This window comes from Bombus huntii, chromosome 1 (genome assembly GCF_024542735.1).
Source record: "Bombus huntii isolate Logan2020A chromosome 1, iyBomHunt1.1, whole genome shotgun sequence".
Taxonomy (NCBI): domain Eukaryota; kingdom Metazoa; phylum Arthropoda; class Insecta; order Hymenoptera; family Apidae; genus Bombus; species Bombus huntii.
Window position 1 is genome coordinate 696,889 of NC_066238.1, and position 27,245 is coordinate 724,133.

General features: G+C 37.5%; 1 protein-coding gene across 2 annotated transcripts in view; it reads right to left on the minus strand.

The window, feature by feature from the left end:
• LOC126865674 (protein couch potato) overlaps positions 1-27,245 on the minus strand; it is a 199,057-nt gene that overhangs the window by 44,052 nt on the left and 127,760 nt on the right. For both annotated transcript variants that reach the window (XM_050618589.1, XM_050618503.1), the window contains exons 4-5: positions 17,620-17,682; positions 14,831-14,972 (exon numbers count right to left, since the gene is read on the minus strand). In XM_050618589.1, the coding sequence (XP_050474546.1) occupies positions 14,831-14,972; positions 17,620-17,682 (205 nt within the window). The remainder of the gene's footprint in view (positions 1-14,830; positions 14,973-17,619; positions 17,683-27,245) is intronic.

Sequence of the window (27,245 nt, forward strand, 5' to 3'; positions counted from 1 at the left end):
GGTCGTAAGTTTCTACGCCGCTATAGATATCAAGATTATTAGTAGATTGGATAGTAATAAAACGACGCAATCATCGAACGTAATCACTGGTAGGCAAGAAATATGAATTTCTTGGAATCACGAGTCGGAAAAGATTTAGAAACGGTGATTAACTGTACCGAATACCAGTCGTCGAATTTTGCTACATTTCGTTTTGGGAATGGCATCGATTCGCCTAACTCGTTCGTTCGAAGTTTTATTCGTAAACTGTTTGTTATATCAGAAAAATGTTACGCGAGAAAGTAATAATAATAAAACAAATTTTTTATCGAGTCAGGAGTTTTGTTTTAACGGAATGTATATAACGTTTCGTACCGCTATCACAATGATTTGATAAAGTATTGCACGCTAAGTAAACAATTATTACAGAATTCGACGAATTCGTACATTTGTCTGACTAAGTCCTGACTCGAGACACGAAATATTCGTAAAATATACTCGAACTACCAGTTGACGAAGAACTGACTATCGTACCGCGCGTGTCTCCCAATTCCAATTTTATTCGAATTTTTCATGTAACAAACACTTTACGCGATTGTACGTTACGTTATCACGATATAACGAACAGCGTAATTAACGATAATAATAATAATAGCAATTTAAAGCGATCGCGCGATCATCTCGAGTGGATGCGATGCGAAAATCGCGGGAGATAAATTTTATATCCTAACGAGTAACAATTACGCGTCTTTGATGACTCGTCGACGCTATACGATCTTTCGTGCTTTATTAAAAATTTATTTTTCTTCTTACGATATCGAAAGTAGTATAGTATGGTAGTAGAGTCCCAACTTCTTTCATAGACCACTTTTATAAACAATAAACGGATTTAAGGAGAGAGAGAGAGGTACAAGTACACGCGTTATATCGTTGCCACGATTTAAAGATTTTCATATTCGTATCGCATTCTCCTTCGAACTTTTTAATTCATAACCTCGAAAACTACAAATTTTCGCTCTTCTTAATCTCTTTCGCCAACAATTTTTACAAGCGATCGAAAGATTCAGTGAAAAAGTGATACGAGTAGACGCATATGCGAGTTTCTCTATCGTTTCCGTGACTTAAAAGTTCGAATATTTATAGCGGCTAGAAAACGTATTTCTACGTTATCTTATTCTCCAACGGAGCGTCCTTTTTGTCCGGTTCTACGTTTCAATTTCGTAGTATTAAAATTTTGTAGCCGCGTGAAAGTGCTACCAAACGATACGAAACTCGATGTACTTGAACTTAATTAACTAGTACGTATTAACGCTACAGTAAATACCATCGTATACCACATTTTCCTTCGAAACTCTTAATTGATCCTTTTATTTATTTATCGTAATCCCTTCTTTCAGTTTAGATCGACTAACGTTACGTACAACTAACGTTAAGGTTAATTCATCATCTGAAAAACCACAAATCTCCGATTCTTTTACTCAAGATCTTTATTTCCAAACCCTCCAAGTAAGAAAAAAAGTATAAAGACCTTTCGCGTAACGCGAGGAGGATTTCTAGGGTTGGTCGTTTGCCACGGAACCGTTCGGCTCCCCTTTGAGGCTCTCGCCTCTTCTTTACCCTCGGCGAACCGGAAGTGCTCGACACTTGCACACGTAAGTATTGTATTCGCGGCTACACCGAGCAGGCAGTGTCTAGAGGTCCCGTGGCAAAATCGATGAAAATCGGCGTGCAGCGGCTTCCACGGAACCGTTTGTTTCTCATGACCGACGATACGTCACGAACAGGCAATTATTCCAGAAAGATCGCACAGAGTGGCCACGGTTGCGCAACAACCGCCGCTCTTTTCATACAACGTTGCAGAAAACGTTGTATCGCGAGCTAAGATCTAGAGCAACCTGGCAGCATCGAACTTTATAATTAATCGTTCTGTTGCTGGCCACGAATCACGAGCGAAAAAGTTCAGAGACGTTTTCTTGTTTCTCGAGCTGCGCGTTTCAGCGTTTTTGTTCGACGAGTGGCTTAAGAATTTCACGAAACGTGATTTTTATCGGGATGATTTATGGAGATGGTAGGTGGTTGCTGATAACAGACTGACACTTGTGGCTGCTCGCGGTTTAACGATAAATGTTCACCGACGATGACCGATTCGCGATTTTCTAGAAAGTTCGGTACGAATGCTTGGAAAGTAGAGCCGCGAAGCGATGACGGAGTAGGAGAAATTCTCGCAAGTGCGATTATTCGTTACGTGGCGATAGTTGGATTCGTGGAATACGATTTTAGGTGGAGTAATTTTGGATGTAAAGCGATGCGAGATTACCGTCGTAGCCCGAGTATTTCATCGTTAGATTACATAGAAAAATTCCTTAGAACAATTTCCTTCCATTTTTTTTTTCTTATCAGATCGGATAAGAGATAATCTTTCTATACGCCGGCAGACAATAGTAATCGTCCCTTCGAAGTTCGACTAATTTTCTTTTAAATTCTCTCCTTATTAAGATCCATTAAATCTCGCGGCTGAATGTTAATGATTTTGATAATCTGCTAATTACGTATCGTTAGAGAGTCTGGCCTGTTAACGAGCTACTTTTATGCATTTTTAATAGTAGCCGCGTTTCTGTTCCAAGAAAGATGGCGTATCTAGGATGGCCAGCGCTTCGCAAAAAAGCATCGTCTTTGTATAACGCTGCGTCGCGATCGGACGATGGAGATGCGCGTGGTTCAACCTGGCTGCATCGTGCTTTGTAATTAGTGATTTTCCTGCCACCTGGGGGAATAACTAATTTTTCGCGGAATTTCTTTTATAATCTACTCTTTCCACGAACGCGCAACGGTTCTTCGGCAAGAATTCGCGAAAGTTCCAAAGTTTCGAGTTACATTCAGTTATATTTATTACGATTATATATTTATTTGGAACAATAATTGCGCATTCGGTTAACCTGAATTTCTGATACAAGAATTTTTCTCTGTGTACGCCATTTGCTTATCTTGCAACTTCCATCTTCTAATTTCGATAATAATTCTAATCTGCGACGATAATAGCTGCTGTGCTTTTAATTTTGCTAATGAAATTAAGAATTTCAATCCCTTCGACTTCCTCGATGTCTATTCTTATCTATACCATCGATACTATTCATCGTTTGTACAAGAAAAGGTAATGAAACTCTACCCTTTTCGATTTTTCTCATAAATTTTCCACTTACGAGAAAATCCTTGGCGACTGATAACGCGTAACGAACGCAAGAAAGGGAAGAAGAGGAAAAATGATTTTTCGATGAGTAGAAAGGAGAAAGAGCGAGAGGTGGGAAAACGGTAAATAATTGAGAGGCACGTCACACCTGCACTGGCACCGGTTTTTACCACACGCCAACGGGGCTTTTCGTACGTGGCAGGACCTTGCGCTTTATTGATTTTAGGCTGACCCACGGATTCCCACGGCGAACCCGTAAGTTCCGACGAGCGTGAGTGCTTACTCCACGCTGTTTTCCTCCGTACGCTTTTCACCGGTTTTTCGAGTAATTCAACCGCGAAAGGCCGTCGAACTTTTTATCGCCGCAAAGCACCGAGGGATGCTTAAAGGTCAGACGAAAAACGTCGAAAGAACTTACCGAAAAAATGAATCAAATTCGTGGAATTACCGCGTCTTACGCTTCGTTATGTGCTCAATGCGTATTGTAATTACGCGATTTAAAACTAGCGACAGGTACTTACAGTTTTAGTCGGATATGACGCGTAATCGAGATCGAAGGATTAACGATACCTGCGAGGACCTAAGCGAACCTGAGAAATCACGAAACTATCAAAGTATACGGAGATTATTCCCTTACTGGAAACGTCGGACCATGAAAAATCGGCGTTCAATATCGCAATAACACATATCGTTTTTTAATAATTTCATATTCCGATCGATCTTAGCTTTCGTACTGTAATTACGTCTGTTGTTGTTCCATTCTATGGGTGCTATGAACGGTTTCACGTTTCATTGGCAAAATTAAAATCTCGAGGAGAAAATATCTAAAAATATAAATATCTAAAAATTGTCCGAATAAACGTTTTAAAAACTTGGGAAATGTTATCGACCATAGAAAAGTAAACGTCGAGTACGTTAAAAAGATCAAATTTCCGCATTTCGTACGTAAAATTGAAAACTCGCGGAAACGATTATCACAGATTCCAGTTACCATCAAAATCATGGCACGAACGTTAAAAAACAACCAAACGATGTAACGTAAAAACAAGGAACCGACATATTACTACCTCTTAATTACGAACAAGATCGATAGAATCGATTTTAAAGATTATTATCGTATAATATTATTTTATATAATAATCGTATCAATTTTATATAATATTATATAACAACGAATATCGATAAATAACAAGGAATATTATATAATTCTAAAGGCTAGTAAAATAAACGCTAAACATAAGATTAAAATTCCTAGCCTTATTCGCAAAATTAAAAGCTTCCAGGGACAATTACTCCGGATTACGATTATTGTCGAAATTAAAGAATGAAAAAACAGCCAAGTGACGTAATTTAATGTCAAAGAAGCTAGATTACTGCATCGTGATTACGAAGAAAATCGATCGAGCGAAGGAGTAGCTTGTTATTTTTCCACAGGGACTCGATAGACACGCGCGCTAGCCAACAACGTTAAATAAAATGTTTAGTTAACGCGCTCGTTAACGCGGACGGTATTGAAGGTATCTAGAGTGGAAGAAGCAGCAGAGAACAGGCGAATAGAGGTTACGAGACACCTTTGTTTCATCAAAAACCGGAGAATCTAATATCATCGTAGCTGTGCGGCGACACAAAGACGAAACGTATGAAACGCGAACGGTCGTGTTTGAAAAACATTTGTACAACGGAATGCAAAACCGGTCTAACTCTTCGCTACGCGTTTGCGTTGAAATAAAGGCAAAGGAACCGAGTTAAATCCACGCAACTATCTTCCTCGTTCTCTTCTCTTCTCTTCTCTTCTCTTCTTTTTTTCTCCAACTCCCTTTTTTCTATACTACTTCCTCTTCTTCCCTCTTTTACGTTTAATCGGTCGAATCGTTCGACACACGATATCACTTTTTTCCCGACGTAGTTAAACGATAGCGATATAATGGAAAATGCGAGTAAAGCGGAACGATAGAACGAATTGGCAAAATGGGATTTATTACGCTCGAGTCGAAACGGTTTAGATGCCAAGAACGTTATTACGAACGTTTCAAAGAGATTCGTCGTTTAACAAAAATTCATTGTTTACCGGATTGTTTGTCGGATCCTTCTTATCCGTGGCGTACATACGACAATCGTTCCTCTATGCGATTTATTTCAACGAATATAAATTTTAACGTTTTGTAAAAGAGATTGCTAAAAGAGGCTACTGAAAAAGAATTCCTTACGAGAGGAATATGTCCGATTAGGTCCGATTCGACGAGCATCCTTAGCGCACGCGTCGTTATAACTCCTATAAGGATCAACTCGAGAGATTTTCCTATTTATTATCTTTTATCCTAAGAAGAATACGGAAAATTAAAGAAATTGACAATCTAGTTTCAAAGTGTCGTCATCTTTGTCTTACTTATTGCTTTTCTTCTTATTCTCTCACGTTTTAGAATCGAGTTGATCCTAAAATTAAGAGTATCTTCGATTCAATTACGCGCGAAATAGCCAGAAATTTCGCGAAACGAAACGAAAGTCTTTGTTCCTTCGAGCAAGTGTGTTCGTGGATTCCATCGAATGTTACCGAAACACGAATAAACGCACGTACAAAGTGTTTACGCGAAGATTTATACAGATTCGTTGTAAAAAATGCCAAAAAATGCAAAGCGCGTTATACGGTGGAACAGTTCCCTAAGTAGCCAGACCATAATAAGCGCGAAATCGTGTCGATTTGTCGCGATTATCGGTCACGATCGCTTCGATCGCGTTTTCGTTGCCTATCGTGTACGAACAATAACGCGTTGCATTACTTATGCAGCGACGAACGCGCGTCTACGTTCTCGCACGAAAAATGCACGGTCGGGTAAGTTTTCGCACGCCACAAGGTGAACTGTTCTACGTCGAAGGTTGTCGTTGGTTCGCTCGATATCCACGTATGCACGAGAATCTTGCGCAGCTGGATTTTAAACGACATAACCGACATAAACAACGACGCGACCTCGATATAGTCTGTTCGACGTATCCTTAGTTTACTAGAAGCGTGATATTTAAAAAATCGCGAATTCCGTGCTATTTGCAAAGAAATTTTCGCGCGGTGAATAAACTCAGAGACAAACGACTAAGGTTATTAATAATTGAACGATAATTACGTATCTAGATAGGAAAGTTGAGAAATTTAGGAAGAATCGTTTTAACTTCAGCGAGATCCGTTACCGTTTGATTTTACGGTGTTAATTGTCAGCGCGTGAAAATGCCAGGTTTTCCCCTCTCTGTGTTAACTATTAATAGGTTTGCTCATTAGTATTTTAGTTTCAGTGGAAAATTATTGTCTGACTTAACTTTGCTTCCTCTTAATCTTCCTAAGCTCTCCCTTTGGGTTCGTAAAATTTGGAATTAAAGTCCAACTGGGTTTTCGTGGGAAAAATACGAGTGTGCATGTATATATACAGGGTGGTTGGTAACTGGCGGTACAAGCGGAAAGGGGATGATTCTACGCGAAAAAAGAAGTCGAAAATATAGAATAAAAATTTTTCGTTCGAGGCTTTGTTTTCGAGAAAGTCGACTTTGAATTTTCGCTGGGTACGCGTGCGGTACGTTATAACGGATCTCACTGTAGATCGTTCGAAATTTTTGGCAGGAACTCGTATCGTCGAGTTTCTGTCGTTTTACTTTCTATTCCCGATGATTTGTACGATAGTTACTCCTTGCAATAATCACGCCAAAGTCTTTTAGGGAGAAAAGGAATTTTTCCACTGCTTTGTTTATCGCATGGTCCGAACAAGTTCAAGATTTAGGTCATAATTTCGCGCAATTTTTCCACTTCTAACGCAAATCTCCTTTTTTGTAACGAAGAACCGCATTCACGTATCCTTGCGAATATCGAGTAAAACAGAATTATTTTCTTCGACTGCCAGTTGTTCGCCTCATGCACCTTTAATTCGAACGTTGTACCGGTTATCTGGCACGGTTAAAGTAAACAATCGACTTTCTAAGAGATTGAAACGAAAGGACACCGAGTAGTAGGATAAACGTATTCATAAAAATATCAAAAGTATGCAAATGAAAGAGTTGTGTGGGGTACTTTCTACAAAGGCGGTATTCCTTCGCCGTAAAACGGATCGAAACTGCAGTACCATTTTTTAACGACGTATAATGCGTGGCATTTATAAAACGAATCGCACCGTTGATTTTTAGATTAAATACGCTGTAAATCAGCGACAAGTGGGATATTTTATACGTCTCTCGTTTGACAATTTTTCTATAAAATTTTGTTACCAAGTATCCGAGAGAAATTAATTTGTACGCGTAATACAAATTTGGTTAAAAACCATTTGAGGAAGATTAAATGGCGCGCGCAATATAAATCTTCTTAAAAATTACGTAAAAGAAATTAAACGCTACGTCTATTGAAAATTTACGTTAAACAACTAATTTATAAATCGTACTAATTTAACTAATTTATAATAATATGTATACATATTACGTAGTCAAAGTCATTAATAGTTACGTAAAAATAAATCTATCTGTACGCGTGTAACAAAAATTTCATGACAAAACTTTCTTTACCATACATTTACATCTACTTGTTTCCTTATTCCGACGACTGTTAAAAGCGTTAATGAAAAGAGTACACTTTTTCCGGAAGCGTTTAGACGTTCCTCGATCGAGATACCCCCACAGACGTGCCGAATCGAAACGGATTACCAATTATTTTCAATAACGGTTTACGAGGTCGTGACGAGCTTCGGCTCCCGTGGGACTGCCTGTTTAATCGATCCCACGTTTCCACGTAGCTCGATGTATATATCGACGATAGAGGAACGTTTTTCCTCGCGCGATTCTTAAGCCAGTTTCCGCCATTCCGACGCAGGAGTTTCTCGCATGAGTCACGGTTTATTAACACGGCTGGCCGAGCACGTTCCGAGTATAATTGTTCTACTCGTTCGCGGTTACGAGAAGTGCAATCACCGCGAAAAATCGCTTCTCAGCTTTTGGAAAAATTCGCGACGCAGCTAAGCGAACGTCGAAGAACGTGCATGCGTATGGGCGACGATTACTCGTTTTCATCTCTTCTTCGTATAATACACGCACGATGTAAAAACAGGATCTAAAAGCGTATTGCGATATAATATCGTATGTAAAGTAACTTTGAATTCTAAAATAAAATTACGGTAAGAAAAGATACTTTTAAGTAGATTCGGATGCGGACGAACGACGAAGCTTCGTAGACACACCGCTCTAATTAGTCGAAACATCTTACGCAGTATTTTTCGATTTTTCGATATAACGCGTTGAAATGTTCGAAGTCGCTGTTCGACGTACGACGCAACGGCCACAAGAAAGAGAGCGAACGTGTTCGAGCAAATTAACGAAAGAAAAACGCTTGGATCGTGGATCGTAGTCGATATCCGCAACAGTTCCACGTGTTTTATACCTTTTAAGAAACTTGTAATCGTATCTTTTACCTTTGAACGAAGTTGTATCGTACAGCTTGTTACGAAATAACGAGGAAGTATTTTTGAATCGTAGGAAGAAGAAACGACGCAGGTTTCAGCTTATTTCAGTTTCGAAATGGTAATTTCAATTAAGAAGATTTTCTCGGTTCATGGAGATTAACTTCTATTTCTGTGTTAGTCGCATCAACGAATGGGCCGATGCTTCGTAGATTTAAGCTTTTAGTTTCTTTGCGCAGATCGAATTTCTCTTTTCGCTCGAGATGGAAATAAGAAACCTGTCAGTGTGCTCCGAGTATCGATCGAAATTGAACTAAAATCAACGAAAGAACGGGTATACGCGAAGGAGATCACGCCTAATTAGACGCAAAAAACTATTGCCAAATTATTCGGCTAATCTTGTCTCCATAAGATCAACGGCGATTTTAAACGATCGCCGTTGATCAGCGATACGACGAGTTGTAATACGAGGTAAATAGCAACTCAGAAATCAGACTGTGTACATATCTAATGGAATCTCAAACTATCGCGCAAAGTAACCGATGTGAAACCAAATTCTTAAGATCGCCGTTCCCCTCAACGATTTTCAAATTCTATATTTAAAGGCACGAACGTAGCAATAACCAAATAACCAGGATATCGAATCGAAAACAAACCTAGCTTTAACTATTTGCGAAACAGAAGCTACCTCGACGCGATCAGCGGTAATCGAATTTTTTCACTGGTTTTATATTCTCATCTCATATCGTTCGAGGTAACTTTTTCTTTTCTCGCTTATTTCCATCTGTTTGCGTTCGATCGCCGCGCGAAACACACAGACGCCCACCGCGCAGAGGAAAGGATGTTCTCGGTGCGATTTTTATATCGGCCACTTACCAACACACTTCGATATTTTCGAAACGCACACGCTACAGGAATTGACGTTTCAATTACACCGTCGATACTCCTTTAACCGGATCCTTCCTCTGTCTTTTCGTTTTCATCGAGAGATGAAAGGGGGTTTTCCAAGGGGAGAATTCGCCGACGTTCTCGACGAGAGTACACGGCCGGCTCTGCGTGGGAAATTCGACGCACGCCTATCGGCATAACGCTCGAAATCGAAGTAGCTGCGACTTTTCACGCGGAATTCGCGCTATTTTTACCGGGGCGCTCTCAATAATTCAACGCACAGTCCGCCAAGGTCTCGATGCTCGCCCGATTCTTTTTCTCCGATAGCTTTCGCGCCTTCGCGTCTCCTATACGCGGATCGACCGGACATGTTTTATTCACAAGTAGCCTCTCCTGCAACTTCTTAAGCGTTCGATTTAACCAACTTTTTTTTCCTATCTCGTGATTCGATCAGGTAACTTTGTTTCGCGCTACTTCTGCACCCATGGACGCTCTTGTAAAAAATTCAGCTATTATTCACTAGCAAAGTTTTACGAGTTACGAGTTACGGATCACGGACGTTAATAAACGGATCGCGGACTTTTGCGCGTTTATAGGAAATTCGAAAGTGCTGCGTGGGATGCGCGTAATGTGAAAAAATGTATAAGATATTCGAAGTATAGTCAGCGGTTTCTGTGATACTTGGTGAACGAAACAATTTTCCACCTACGTTCTATTTTCTTCGTTACGTTCTCGAAAATACGAGCTTGCGTGAAAATCCACAGTCCGTTAATAAATATTTTTATACAACGGTGTAACAAATTTCACGATTTGAGGTTATACGAGTAAAGCGATTATTCTATTCGATGAAAAACGAAGAAAGAAAAGCCTGTAACCTACTGTTACTACGACTTGTAACTCGTCAATTTACTGATATCGCTAGTTGAGAAATTATCGTGCAACTTTTACAAGTCACAAGTTAAAACATTGCCGATGCTAATAAATACGTTCATACAACGGTAACGAGTTTGGTAATAAAACAAATACAATTTTTCAAGCAAACGATTACTCCATTCGATGAAAGATTCTAGAAGTCTATAATCTGTAAATAGTAACTTGCTAATTTCCTAATACAATTGCTTGATGAATTATTACGCAACGGAGGCTTGGTACGAAGAAGACGCATATTGGGTGAACGTTTTAACGTCCTGTTAACTAAGTGTACGATTTAACCAAGATCTTCCTAAATATTTTTTGTCTTACGACATTTCTCAAAATAATATTATTGATATATTTAAAATGTGAGGTATTCGCGTCAATTAAATTTTCCAGAAAATTGATTATTTAACGTAACGTAAAATTATTTTTGTGTCAATTTCATGATTTTTCGTGGCATTCCACGATTTCTACAGTTGAGACAACAAGCGAATATCAAAATTTTATCAAAGTAGATTCCGTTTAAATTGCAAATAAAGAACGAAACTAATCTGGAAAATATTAAAAATAGCATCTGGGTTAAGGGATATTTAACGCTTTAAAATTTACCGTTTTGCCACTGTAGATTCTAATATTAGTAGAGCGACGGAGTGACAAGTTCCTTTTCCTTCTAATCTTATTTTCGAATTATTTATAAGTAATCGCATGGGATCGCTTATTAAGTTGCGAGAATAAATCTATTTTTTGGTTGATCGAAATATTCCACTTAATAAGTTACTGGTATTTAGAAACTGGTAATTGAAAACAGAATTTAAAAGGAATACTTCTTATCACGATCTTTTATAAACACTAGTATTCCGTAATTGGTAATACTTTACACGATATTTATACTATTATACAGCTACGACAATTTTACGTAGCAATTTCTAGACGAATCACGAAATATTATTATTTTTTTTTGCAACTAATAACTTTCAAATCGTCGAAAGTGCTCCATAACGAGTTCTTAGATTTTGTCATTCACAAAGGAATTATGAAATATACAGGGTGGTTGGTAACTGGTGGTACAAGCGGAAAGGGGGTGATTCTACGCGAAAAAAGAAGTCGAAAATATAGAATAACAATTTTTCGTTCGAGGCTTTGTTTTCGAGAAAATCGACTTTGAATTTTCGCTCGGTACGCGTGCGGTACGTTATAACGGATCTCGCTGTAGATCGTTATCTCGATGGAAAAATTAAAAAAAAAAAAATAAAAAAAAATTTTATTCTATATTTTCAACTTCTTCTTCATCCCCTTTCCGCTTGTGTCACCAGTTACCAATCACCCTGTAGATCAGTGCACTATATTTTTAAACTAAACAAACGAATAAATTGAATTAACCAGCATAGATTACAGGAAAGAGCGAGAGAATATTCGTTAGTTAATTACCAAGTGTTAATTAGGAAGCGAAAGCCGATGTTTGCGTTCGCGAGAAACGTATGGTATCGATCACGAATTTGAGACCAGCCCCTACCGTGCCGAGAAGGGGCTTCTTTAGGATAGTTGGATAGTTTGACAGCGGGTTGGCTTCTCACGGTATCACCGAAAGTATCGCCGTTTATTTCAAGAGGAATATAACGAACCATAATCAGGCGTGTCGTAAATTTCACGCGTATAATACTGTACATTTAATACTATCATTTATAACGCTATTACTAAACTTGATCATGTACTACCCATACAATGGATAATTAATAATTATGCTTGATCGTATCGATTAAATATTACCACGTGAAATAGGTGTCTACACATCTTCCTATATATCTTCAAGTATCGTATGTTCGATTGGATCATTTGATACTTTTCATACTTTTTCCCACTTCTGCATTCTCTTGCCTTTTACGTTTTATCGTTGCCTAACGTTTTATCGAAAGATTAATTTCGGCTGAAATATTAAAATTTTGAAATTAAACGAATGAAATAAATAGTATTCGCGGGGAGAGGGGAAACCTACGATTCACAGAAATATTCGGCAGTGTGCGTTACAGTGGGTAAATGTCCGGTAAATGGAAGCAAGCGACGTTTTACGACTTCGCTGCGCATCGTAAAATCCGTAGACAATTTTTCCACTTCGAGCCATCGTCTCGATATCGTTGGAAAATTGACGTTTTTATATATTTACGTGGCCGTAGCCTATCGGTAATCGATATCGTCGAACTGGTTGATATCGAACGTCGACCAATAAAATTCACTGTCCTGACCGCGTGGCTTATCCTTATTTCAAGAAGTCTCTTCACCATACCGACACGACGAATGCATATTTATTACCGATGTAAAACAACCATCCAAAGGGAATCCACTCGAGCTTCACACCGTTCCCCTTTTATCTCCCTAGATCGATTCGCATCGCATTCCACTAGACGCATCCTCGATTTACTTCCGTGTCCTACGCGACCTAACTCTAACTCTTACTCAAAAAGTTAGCCATCGTGCACGAAATCTATATCGAATGAAATTTTCTCAAAAGTAAATCATTTCCTTCGGTTTTGCAAATTTATTTCTCTAGCTCCTTTTTTCCTCCTATTTAAATAGCAAAATATTTTACAAATTTAAACTTTTACAAGTTTTATGTTTTACAGACTTCTTTCTCTAGCTCCTTTTTTCTCATTTAACCCCTTGCACTCTGTAAATTATTCCATACGATTGGCTTGATTTACCATTTTATAACATAGAATTTTACTTTGAGGAGAAGAGGTTACAAATGTTCACGAATTTATTTGTACGATAGTTTATCGATGGCAATAGAAACAAATAACTTCGAGATAATATCGGAGGAGTACAAAGGGTCAAAGACTCGTTTAATGGCTTAAAGTAACGATTAAAACACTGGCAAGGATACGGACGGACGCAACAATTTTTCGAGTTTTCTCTTTCTCTTTTTGGCTCTTTTTCATTCTGACAAAGAGCGCATTGTTCTATTCGTTCGAATTTTAGTTACGTTCGACTGCATCGCCAATGTTGATTGTATGGATGATCGATAGAGTTAATATCGACGTCTATTGTTTCGCAAGGTAACCCAAAAAGAACGCGAGGAAAACGCATGCCCACACGTATCAAACTGATCGGACAGCGGTGGAAGTACGATAATTAATTTTCCGGCGATGTTGCCACCGTGGTATTGTATGTTCTATTTCGGTAATATATGAAATGGGATTGATATTAATGTTCTGTTCAGACTCCTGTCAAAATAATCGCTTCGATCGCGACACTAACTCGAATTTTAAATAAATTATGCCGTTATTTAATCGTTGGTTTATTAATTAAGGAAATTTGCCGATTAATCTTAAATTTCCCACTATATATTTTATGAATGTTGCAATTTAAATTCTTCGCAGTAAACTATATGTAAATTTCATTGACTGAAAAATGTCCATTAAACAGAGATTTGCAATTTGAGTAAGTAGATAAATACATTTATACATACGTAACTATAAAATGATATTGCTAGATTCATTCGCTGTTTAACACTGGAAAAAGTATTTTAATCGACGCTATGAAAGTCGAACGTTTTTCGGTCGTAGAAAAGTCATCGATTATTAATAATTAGTAATGTAATTTGTAATTTTTCACGAAATACATATAACGTATTAAGATCTAGTACCAGTTTTATAAAGAAACAAATATATTCGTGATTTAGTTGGCTATTAATTTATCGAGCTATCAATAGTCGTCTATATAAAATATCAAATATGGAAGGTTCCATACAAAGCAATATTACTGAAATCAATAACCACGTATGATCGTATTTTCCTCCGAATAAAAATCAACGTTAACGTCGTCAAAAGCAGCCGAATGGTTTTATTAACTGCAAAAGTAAAACTGCGGGACCCGATGGATCTGGTACAGATCTACAGTTAAATAATAAATACACCATCTATTTATTAACTCGTTAAATAAAAATCATAGATCTGCAACAAATTGACAAACATGACCGAAGAAACGCTTTTAAACATCACGAAAGGAAACATGTTCGCGAGAACCTAAAGAAAGAACAGAAATTCATCAAACCTTTCGCGTTTCACGCTATCGTCCCTTAATGCCATTCTACCATATCCATGCCACACATCTACCATATACGATATAATACAAAGATATGGTTTATTTTATCGTACTATATCCACGCTGTCCGATGCCTTGATTACCGAATGTCGTAAGGGGTTCAAACTCGAGGACGTGTGGGGTTGGTGGACGGGAACGTCAGACGAAGAGAAAGAAATAAAAAAGAAAAAAGAAGAAAGAAATAGGAGGAAGATACGCTCCAAGATGACGGGTGGTGGTGGAAGAAGTAGAGAGAAAGAGATAGAGAAACAACAGGGAGGAAGATACGTTGTAGTTCGGTGCAGTGGGTGAGAATAGTAGTGAGACGTATCCAGCGAGTGAACGAGTGGCGGTGCATACTTACGTCCAGTTAGAGGGTGCATCAGAGCAGGGTGCGAGGTGGCTGCTGCAGCGGCTGGTTGCTTGGGTTTGCTAACCTTTGTGTTACTTTTTGCAAATTCCAAACGTATGGTTTGTGGCATATCAGGATCGAATCTAACCCCCTGCTGCAAATAGATTCCCTAAATTAGTAAACCGGGAGCACACGTGGATGCTTGGAATTGGTGAGAGGAGAAGAAAGAGAGAAAAGGCAGAGAGTGTGAGTGGCGGCAAAATTACGCTCGAAGGAATTCTATCGATCTACGCTTTCGTCGCCAGCCAAGCTTCGAAGTAGATTTTCGTTGTATTTTGTCTGCAATTAGAAGGGTTCGAAGAGAAATAGCTTCGAGACGCGGAGAATTTTTGGTACTCGTGACCTCGCGCTTTTAGCTTTCGTTACTAAATAGCGGTAAAGCGTTTGTGATTTTGTCGAGGAGAGGAATTTTCGATTCTTGGTGAATTTGGAATTTTGAAACTTTCGCGATGGACAGTTTTACACGGCGATTTTAGTTACGTTTTAAACGCTTGTCGATAATCGTCGAACAGAGGGTTTCTTTAGTAATAAAACCGAACTTTCAATTGGTATTGGGATTGGTAGATGACCGCAACAATTTGAATTGATTACTAGAACAGGTTATATCGTAGATCGTATATCGGAATAGGTTATCCAATTTAATTTCGCTCTCCTATTTTACTTTGTTCGTTTAATTTCAATTTCTTTGCTATTCTCCGTCTTATAGGTACAGATTATCGTATAAAGCATAAAATACAAGGTAATATTAAATTGGGTAACCCACACCGGATAATTCAAGTTCGGTTTTGTACGATTTATCGTACAAGATGTAAAATACAAAATAAAAATAAGACGCTTGAAACTCGAGCAATCTTATACGTAATTACCTGTGTAACCCGATCAGCCATATTTAAATTATCGATCGAGAATTAAACAAAAAGTAAATGAAACTCTATTTACCACCTTAATTACTATTGTTCTAGTACTGTATCATCGGATTGACGACTGGCAACGAAAGTGTCGTATAAAACGATGCGTAGGGTAAGAGCGACGATAGGGGACGAACAAGGGTGACGGAGTTACAGGAAAATTAGCACAAGATGGTGTGTGTATGTGTGTTTTCTGCGTGTATACATGTAAGTGTCTGTATATCCGTGTCTCTGTTAGTACAGTGGCTATCGATAGAAGTGGGTCGTTCGTTAGTCTGTTTCAGGCTGTTCTCAGCGTACGTGTCCATCCGACAAGAGGATGTTTCGAGTCTCTCTCGTACGTAACCGGTTACACAGGGTTATAAAGACATTGCAAATTGCGTGAGGTCAATTGCAGTGGTGTGATAAAAAAGAAGGATCGTACGTATACGTGTGTGAGTAATTCATAGATGTACGCTTAATCTTTCCACAGCGAACAAGTAGCACGAGGAAGAAAGGTTCAAGGAGCTATCGATTACAATATCGTCTTCACGTTTTACATATCGCTATATACGATGCAATTAATTAAAATTCATCACCCATTAAAGGATCAAGCTATATAAATATCGTTTGTATCTGTCGTGAGAAATACAAGAAATCTCGCGACGGTAAAGCGATAATTATTTTCCAAGCCGTTAATTCCGAATTCTTCGTAACTTTATTACACGATGAGAAGATTATCGTACCGTGCTACGATCCTTGAAATTTTATATTCCAATTCCTCTCTCATTTCGACGAATGGAAAATATTTGTTACGTTTTAAGAGGATGTTCGCCATAAAATCGAAAGGTGAACGTGCATACGAATAACAATTCTTTTTATTTCGTTCGAACCGAAGATGATTTTTAACGTTGGAAAAGTATAATTGGCTGGAACATGATCGCAAGAACGTAGCAGAGTCGAACATACTTGTTTACTACACACGTATATATGGTCTATTGTATCGTTGAAATCTAACAGAATGTATTTGTACAAGATCCAAATCCATAGATTAAACGTCATATACTTCTATACATATGTAAACGATTTTTGTATCAAACTTGAAAACTCGACAGAGGTGTAAGAGAGAGAGAGAAAGAGAAAGAGAAAGAGAGAGAGAGAGAGAGAGAGAGAAAGAGAGAGAGACAAGGGGGTGATTTCAAAGGCTAAAACGGGGGATGTGACACGCTTATTAAAAGGCAAAAAACAACACCATATATATGTATATTTCAGTATGGGTAGTATCACACGGTGCAACCAGCGTTATTACAGTATGATGTTGGTATACGTATACGGAGAAACAAGGTAATTTATACTACGGATTCGTCCCAGGTTAAAAAAAAAAAGAGAAGATTACAGGAGGAAGCTAATTGTAGTATATAAAAACAGAAAGAAACTTTTACGTATAATATATATATATAATTAAATATGTATATATATATATTATATAATGGAAAAATAAATGGAAGAAGAAAGAGAGTGTGTGTGTAAGTACGTGTATGGTAATTGATAAAGGTAAATAGCTACGTAGCATTAACCCGTGCCAGCTGGAATCTAAGGCAAGGGTGTGTATTTTCATATATGTATATGATACTTTGAGAGAGACAAAAGATTGTAAAAAAAAAAAGAATATATAATATATATAAGGGAGGAAGAAGAAAATTGCGGGCCATTGTTTGTACGTATGTGTATGTATATTCATATATAATATGAGAGAAAGTATGGCCATATAATTGTAAGGGAGCCCGCGGGAGCTCTCGCGTTTTATCGAGCAGCTTTTTCTCTCTCGAATACCTACGAGAAACGGAGTATTACCTGAAGGTCCTGTTTCGCTGCCTCGGCGCCGGCCCTCGTGTGAAAAGTCACGAAACCCACCGGCTGAAATCAAACAAAACGTACGCGTCAATACGTTTTACTCGTTATATTCCTACTTAATATTCGGAAAAGAATTTCATCGTTATCCGTCGCGCATCGCTTTAATTTCGTATCTAGCTTGCGAATGTTTACGCATTCATAGGAAACGTAGAGTTGCAAAACTGTACAGAGCGCGCGCGATATGCTAAAACACGCGAGAAGATAAAACGAAGATTTCAAGATATATAAAACGCGTCAAATAAGTACTTTTTATAATTTTCTCTTTCTACTGTGACAGGCGAAATAGATTTCTAGTTAGATTCCATCTTCTCGATTATATTCGTAAAAATATGAATTTGCATAAATGCTCGTAATGATAAATTACGGAAAAATATAGAAAATGGGACGATGTTATTATCGAACGAAAGCTATTTAAATTTTCTTAAGTAACACGCAGAATATCCTTTCTTATCAAAATGATCGTCGGTGATAGTGTTATTTTACATGCAGCTTTATTAAAACCTCGCCGAGTGAAAAAGGAAATAATTAAGGGAATAAAAAAGGGAATAAAAAAAGAAATCTTCGCATAGGCAGATTAAAAAATCTAGCGATACGGCACCCTATATTGTTAAGTTACTAAATGTTAGTAGATAGTGAGATTTTCGTCTCTATCCTTGCATTTTTAATTTATTGGGCAGTTCAGATCTTGGAAAAAAGAAGGAAACATTCAGATTTTAATTAGGATCTGGAGTTTCATTCTGGTCCTGAAAGCGACTGACATATCGCGGAGGTAAGGCAAGGCTAGATTTTTGATAGAAACCCCTCGAGGTTTAGGGTCGTGGAGCAATTTCTCCAAAGAAGAAGGACGCGTGATACATCGCCATGTTCTGCAGGCGTATTTGCAGTGTCCCTGCAGAATTTGTAAAAAGTGGAGAAGATTGCACCAAGCAATTTTTCATTCTTATACCCTGCTTAACCTTGGTTAACTGTGTTGCCTTGTGATCGAAAATTTCATTACTTACAAAATTAAAAACTAATAAAGATGAATCAGTTTCAATTAGGTCGCTTTCAGTTCTTCGAAATGGAATGCGATTTAATTTATCCTTACTTCTTAAAATTCTTTTTAATTTATTATTAAAATTATATATATATATATATATATATATATATAAATAATATCATTAAGAAAATTGCGTGTTTGAAAATATAAATGCGAAAATATATAAACTCAATGTTAATTTCGCTAGCTTTTCATTCGATATTCGCTGGATTTTCCTTTATTTTTCATTACTTCTATTAATCTGTTAGGTATACTATCCACTAACTTGCTCAAAGTTTCGAATATATTTTTTTAAGTTCAACCATATTTAAAAAGCTGCATTAAACCTGGCTTTTACCGATCGTAAGCTTTCCCTGCTGAAATTCCTTAGTCCAGCTTCTCGATCGAATAATAATTCTATTCTTGAAATCTTGTGAAATCGTTTTTTTGTAGCGACGGTTGGTACGAATAGGAACATTGTTTCGTCGAAAGATTATCTTTGTTGCTTCTGGTTCGGTTACGAAAGGCGATAGTTTGCCACGTAACATCTCCTAATATTCTATAACGTTCGATTTACCCTTTACAAACGCAATTTCGCTTAACGTATTCAGGTATGATCAGTGGTTTCCTGGAAATATCGAAGAGATATCGCAGAAAATACGTTTGAATTTATAATTATTCACAGCAGTGTATACATCGATAAAATATCGTTGTGCTACCGAAAGGCAATGACTTGATTTGAGAGAAGGTTGCGGATAACGCGGTCCTTTGACTTCACACTGCGAATCTATCAGCTATTTTGCTTATAATGTATCGATTGTACATCGACAGAAGGTTTAAAAGCACCTAATTCTTGATCTATCAAACCAAACAACCCCGTTAATCGATGTCAACAAACAATATATCGTTCGATGTCACGAAGAATAAAGAAGAAAAAAGAAAAGAGAATAAAAACAGAGAACAAACGTTCGAAGCGTTGGAAAAGACAGAGCGTCTTATTGCACGGGACGAATCAGCTCGCAGAGCTTAAAATAGATCGAATAGACTTTCTGGCTAGATGATGCTCGCAAGTTCACCCTCGGTTTCCTAAGAGGGGATTCGAGAAGCCTGTAATTCACCGAGAAACGAATCGTTCGTTCAACGGTCTTTCTACGGTGTAATTTTCCGAGGGAACTCGATGGAATTTGCACGCGTTTACCGCTGAGAACCGATACGGGTTTTCGGTTCGGTAAACGTTTGCGGAGAAACTATGCCGTGATTCTGTTTCATTGAGAAAAGAGCCACGAGCGACCCAGATTCGAATTTTCATCGATATACCATCGAATTCTTTTTCACTCAATTACCGAGCTAATTTTATTTTACCGTTTCGAAGAAAAGTAGAAAGTAGATCCGATTCGTTTGTATTTTCCAACGTAAGCTTTCTCATACAGTTTTATAACGCATTTTTTCGCTTCTTTCTCATAGTTTTCTATTTACTAATTTAACGAAGAACGATTTAATCGATCGAAGGAAGAAGACGTTGTGAATAAAAAACAGTTAATACGCAAAAAGGAAATTTCATCGATAAAAAAATATTATCTTTTTAAACAGCGCTGTATCATTTTTCTTTGTGGATGAATTCAGCGATATAGGATTAACGGTACAACTACCAAATCCGTCAAATCTAATGACAGGTTCGACGTTTTTCTGCTTTTGATATCGCTGAAAACATGCAGCTGCTTTTAGCAAGATTAAAATCGAATTTTATTCAGACAGAGATACGATTGCACACAGCGATTTAATTGCATTATACCATTTAATCGTTTATTTGCAGCCTATTTATTCTAGGTTGATCAATATTCTGACAGAATCTTGTTTATCAACTAAGAAGTAAAGATTTTATATAGAGAGAAATGTCAAAGGTACAAATATCGATATAAGCCGAATCCAGGCATAGCTCTGACATCGCGTAAAAGATACTGCAACTTATTCAAAAAACAAACTAATATCTACGCGAAATCTAAATTCTTCGACGTCAAAGAAAATTATAAAATTACGCCTAATATGAAGTTTGCGATCGAGGAAAACAAAAATAGACAAAACCTACCAATCGAATGCCTAAAACTTCGAAGCGGAAGGCAACGACACGACGTTCCAAGTAACCTCAAGACGATCCTAAGTAAGATTCGACAGTTTCTAAAAGCCACGAACCTTTTTAACCGATCTAGCCACAAGCAAGTACCTTTCTTTTTTTTTTTGCTTTGTACATGGAGAAATCCTCGTAGACACTCCGCCGCTGCGGCAGCAGGAGAGCAGTGTCGGACAAGCAAGTACCTGAAATCGCTACAATTGTAAATATCGTATCTACGTATTACTTATGACCAAACGATAAAGTACTAATGTGATACTGTATAAGCCTGTGAAATACAGTTGTACGAGAGTTGTAGTCGCTAATAACCCGCAGAGCTGGACGAGACTCGACACAAGTAAAATTAAAAAAAAAAATGTGGGGAAGATAAATAAATAAAGAGCATAGCAAGAAGACGTTTCCCGTCAAAATACTTTAGATTCTCCTCTTGATTTCCAATTATCGCAAAAACGCGGCTGTTTCTCGCATTATTGAAAAAGCTATTCATCGAATGGGAATAATCCGTTTAACGGTCGTGCCCGGCGGATATTTCGGAAGCGTTGTTTCGTGCCAGCTTTATACCTATGATAATATTAGCCTGTGTATAACGATCCTCGACACGAGATATATCCCCGTTGTGTTTTCTACAAATTTTTATCGCCGTTGCAGGATCAAGATCCGATAAGCGAGAATTCGCGGCGCGGTACCGCGCACGCGACAAGGTGATATTCGTAAACGTGTTGCAAAATTATATCGGGGGCCGGATCAGATATCGCGGTAACGTTGCAAATAAATTTGTCGGGCTGAAAGCGATTATATAAATGGATAATAGAACGACAAAGGAATTTCATTCGACGTTAACGTTTAAAACGAGCGTTCACCGTTAAAGTTCTTTTCCATACGATGCCGCGTAAATGGAGCCAATAACTTTCACATTGACTCCTCCGCAATTTTCAAACGGAATCGATCGAATCGTTCCCGATAACGCGAATTTATTTCGTCTCTGGAGATGATCGAGAGTTTTATTAAATTTGCAACAATGCCGTCTCCGTCTGTTTTCATATTTCTGGAGATGTATCGGAGAAGGATCGTGGTGGCATTTAGCACATCTTTGAAATATTCGTAGGTACATGTTCAAGTTTTTAATTTTCAGATATCCGTGGACGTATAAATCCGTGTAGCGTTCACAGGTAACGCGTTAAATCGTTCGGAAAATTCTGTCGCGTTATTCAACCGAGCTTTGTGGCTTTATAACTTTTGTAGGTTACATCTCGATGATTACGATCTTCATCCCGATAATTGCGAATAAACTTTAACAACAGAACTTTCCGATCAACTCGACAACTTCTTGCTTCAGGATATTCGTCGATGGAAATATAGGCAGAATCGTTTCATTTTTGAAGAAGAATTTAAGTTACCCTGCAGTCATAGTACCTGTAAACTTGTCGTACTTCGTGATAACTGTGTCTAGGAAACGTACCGATAAACAAATTAAAAATTATATCGTTTACGAAATGAATATACGGGTAAAATGGCTAATTGTCGATTGGAAGTGACCGAACAGTAATAAAATTGTTACAATGTCTTTCTATCGATCTCCCTCAAATTCACACGTGTCACGAACGACGTATCGACTCGATCTGCCGCCATAAAAAAGGAATTAGGAAACAATGAATACGAAAAACGATAAGATCAACAGGCTATGTACCTACGTGCAAAGAAACAGCCTTATCGTATCTACCATCGCTATCTACAATTGCCTTTCATTTTACGTTACGCAGAATTTTCCATTTTGATCTTTGTCTCCTTTTTTCTCCTCTAGGTAAAGAGTCCGATTCCGAAGGTAAATAAATCTTCCGGTATAATTCTAAATCTAGATAAATCTTCCAGTATAATTCTAATAAACAGAAGATCGAAATATGAATGAAATTATCAGGTCGGTATTATGCCTGACGATTTTTCATTAGAAGATAAACGAAGAGAGGAAGGTCGGAAAATTCGATCGACAATAATATTTTCGCAGATACTACTGAAAATAATTCATGGTAAACAGGATCGAAATGAAGGTAAACCATTCTACGATGCATTATTCGTCGTTCGACTCGAACAGGAAAAGCAAGAAAAATGAGAAGAATGAATTCGGTAGAACGAAAACATTTTGAATTAAGCGATATACAGAAAGGTTGGGCGAATGGAAATAGCATCTCGTTACTCGGATGAGATAAGTGAGTCCTATTTCTAAAATCGCCACTTGTGACGAAAACCAGATTTTATACGATAATAATCGCAAGTGATTTCTATATTTTTAAGCTCGCGAATACTTCGATAATCTTTTAATTTTTTCCCGAAGAAATTGTTTTCAAACGAAGAAATCATATAAAAAGTAACGCTCGATCGTCACACTTTAAAAGCCATGACTTTTATAAATTTGCGTTAATAAAACTAATTAATAATCGAGAATAACCTTTAGAGACTAAAAATAGTAAGGGATTTACGTTATTACTTGTATATCTTCCCTAAAATAATTTAGATATTGCAAACGCAATTCGATACGCAAGATTAATATCCGTCTGAAAGATTTTATTATTTACGCGATTCAACGATTGGGAACACACAGATTTCTTTATTCGAATTGAATCTGGCCTGGTTATCTTAAATTAAAGAATTTTTCGCTCGTTATATTTTTTCCCTGCAAATATAATTCCTGGAAACCAATTCGAGCAAATATACATGCACGCTATGAGCGAATCACAAAAAGATGAGAGAATCGCTGTTGTCCGAAATAGCTCGTTATTCGTGGATTTGATTAAAAAATAGTTTATACCAAACCACTTGGAAATTGAAAACGTAAGAAATTAAAATGCTTTCGTTTAACGAGCTTCGATGAATACGATATATTTCGTATAAAATATTTTTTTATCGGATCCATAAACGACGAGTTACTTCCGAACTAGCAATTCTTATCGATTCGCTTTCGTATTTAATGAAATTAATTTCCAGAATTATCGATTCACCCGTATTATTCCAAAGGAATTACCTATATGTATTTAAGGTTTTACCAAGTTCGGCGTTTCCTTTTAACAGGAAGGAGCAAGTCACTCTCGCCAGACTTGGAATTAGATGCGCTAAATTGACACGCTCTCATCTTACAGCTAAAAATCAGTCGAATAAGTGCAATAATTTTAATTGTATTCTCATTGGAAATTATTCTTTTAATCGTAGTAACGTCTCCCAATACAGAATTACATTTGGTTTTTCCAAACGAAACTCAGACATGTTTACGTTGTAAACAACATCGTGAGAATCTTCTTTATTCTCTCAAACGTATTAATTCGTATCGCTATTTATGATATTGTAAACTAATCACCAAGTTCCGACACATACTGCATATTCTACTGTATTATACTATAATTGTACTGTATATGATATACGTCCAAACGGTACTAGATAGTATTATCATTAAGCTACTAGATACTATAACTCGAGTTTCTCACTTGCCTTATTTTACAATAAGATGTAAAGTACATTTACACTGTGATTTTTTTTTATGTTATATTTTTGTCATGTATTTCGTTAACCGCGGTCGCTAGTGAACATAAAAATCGTTGACTTTACGTCAAATAAAATAAATAAGAACGATAAAAGTTTTCTCAAAGGAAAATGATACGTACGCGAATCTAGCTAATAGGATAAAATGTTCTGTACATCTTTGGTCGCGACATCGAATCCACGTATCGATTCGTGGGAAGTACTTATTTACATGTTCAGTGAGTGAATCGTGTGTCTGACTTTCATTTCGTGCTACCGGTTACGTTCCCGGAACTGTTATCGAAACACGGAATTTCCGAACGTAATGTAACGTTTCGTCGAGCTTATTTTTATCAATAGGTTCATCGTGGTGGTCGCATGTAGGTTAACAGTTAGTGGTTGCGTGCTGCCTGACGAAGAACAATCAATTTTCACGTTCCCCGTTTCTACTTTTCCTCGTGCATCGTACGTAAATGTGCCATTTTGACGCATACTTTCCTCGTTTTATAGTAATTTTAATTCGCTTAGCACAAATAAAAGAAATCTTTGTAAAAGATAAATATATTTTAGAAACGGTTTTGATTTCTACTTATTAACACTCTGATAACTGTTAGTAATCTTTGATTGTAAAATTACTTAACATTTTTTGCAGTATTTGTTACTGCCGCTGCCATTAACTCGATCGTTTAATATAAATCAAACTAGTTAATTACCTTTTTTCATGGTTCCTTTATAAAACATTATACACCTTTTTATACACCGTTTAAAGCTGTTTTTACTTCTGTATAAAAAAGTACTAAGATTTGAAAATGCTTAGTTTAAAAGATATTTCAATGTTAATTTCATCAAATCGAGTAATACGAAGGACAAGGAAAGAAGAACCTGGTCTTCGATCAAAAGCATAAAGATCCATAGTAAACTCTACATCTGGTCTTTTTAGTTTTCTCAAGCACCGAAGAAGCCATCGACAGCGTGTAGACAAAAGACTGCGACGAAGACAGACCATAAACAAGAGACAGGCGACGTTGGTTTCGGGGTTTTCAGTTATTGGGTAACACAGCTAGCGTGCGGATCTGGACCAGCTCAAATTGTATTCTTACTTATAATTACACTTCTATTTAAATATATTTTCTACCTTACAATTTATCCACGAGTTTCTCTGTTTATACATCAAATAACCTCAACAAAATTCAACGTTTCTACCAACAGATACCGTGTGATAATATGAGCAGAGCGAAAGAAAGGATTGTAACGGCTCGCCTAAAGACTGCGCAAATCGCAATAATCCACGAATATCTAATTACAAAAAGAAAAAAAAAAAAGCAAAAATGTATCTAGACATACAGAAACACGAATACAAAGACACGGAATAGAACTCGACACATGACGCAGTTTTAACGTCACGGGATCGCATACCTTTACTCGCTAAATTTCGTCAAAGAAACGAATACGTACACTAAAATCCAATCGGTATAAATCTAACTTTACCGCTGATAACCTCGTAGTCGATTTGACGCGAAACACTCGCAACTGAAAAGAAACTAGTCGTTTCTCGACCCAAGTATTTACCTTTGGAATCTCGAAGACACCGTTCATCTGGATAAAATCGTCGACCATCGCAACGCGAAGAAACGAAAGAAAAACGAAGCAAGTTTTATCCGAAACGTTTTATCGAGTAACGTATGGTTTAGCGGATATCTGCGTGAATCGATTAAGACGGGACACCCTGTATATCGCTCGTATTATATACGCGAACCGACAGATAAGAAAAATGGCGACAAAGGTGTTTCGTGCATATAACGCACGCTCGACGATGGAAAATAGTATACACACGTGCGCGATTATGCATGTAACGATGGCGGTAAAGCAACTGCTCAGCCCGATTCCGCATAATCGAAGGGTTGGAAAATTACGATGCAGCCGGTTGGTGCAACATTTTCGAGCTTGGCTCGTAAAAGAACGCGAATACGTCTCGAATCGCGGCCCAACTTTTCCCCGATACGGTCTCCCCCGCCAGAAGAAATTTCCCTTCTTTTCCGCCAAGTGCAAAGTCGCGCGAAGTAGTTGCAAATGGCACGAATTATTTTTTACTCGTTACTTATTCCCGAACGAATAAATTGCGTTCGCGTCGCGTCGTTGCCAGGCAAATTGCTGTAATTCGCGAACGAGCTTCGTTTTTCTTTCGTTCAAAGTTTACCGTGTCTTTGTTTTCCACCGGTTCTACGAGATCGCTACAGGCAGATTCTCGAAAAGGACGAGAGTTAGGAGGTAAAATTGTATTCGCCGGATGGGTGTAAAGGGAAAGACGTAACTTTTGAAATGGATTCATCGTTTCGATTTAACTTTCATTTTATTCTATACTCGCTGTTTTCGCCAGGGAACGTCCGAAGGAATTGCAAGAATCTTCCTGGGGATTTCTTACCTTTTCGAAGAAGCGCCTCAAACTGATTTCTTTAGAAAGAAGAAGAGAACGAAAGAATATTGAAATTACGTTTACATTGGATATTATTCGATTAAACTTTTCATTTGATAAGAAGACAGCGAATTTGTTATTTTTTCTACAATTGAGTTGGACAAGTGTTGGCAATAGTGGAAACTATAAATCTTAGATTTTTTGAAAACCAACGAAGATTCCATTCGATGAAATATCGTCGAACGATAATAGCAAATATTTTACAATCATTTTCGTAAATTCCTTACGGACGAAATCAGATGAATTTCATAAAAGCTAAAAGGCTTACGATCCTCGCGGATCGGATTGATATTTAAAAAGTTGTCGTTTCACGAAGCAGAATTCGATAAAAGTTGTAAATATTTGACGCAAAATTTTAATAAACTTCTCGCTAGTTCAAGTTTTGCGGCGAGCGAAGATCGAAGATCCAGGCCGTTAAAAATCATCGAATTCCACGTTTG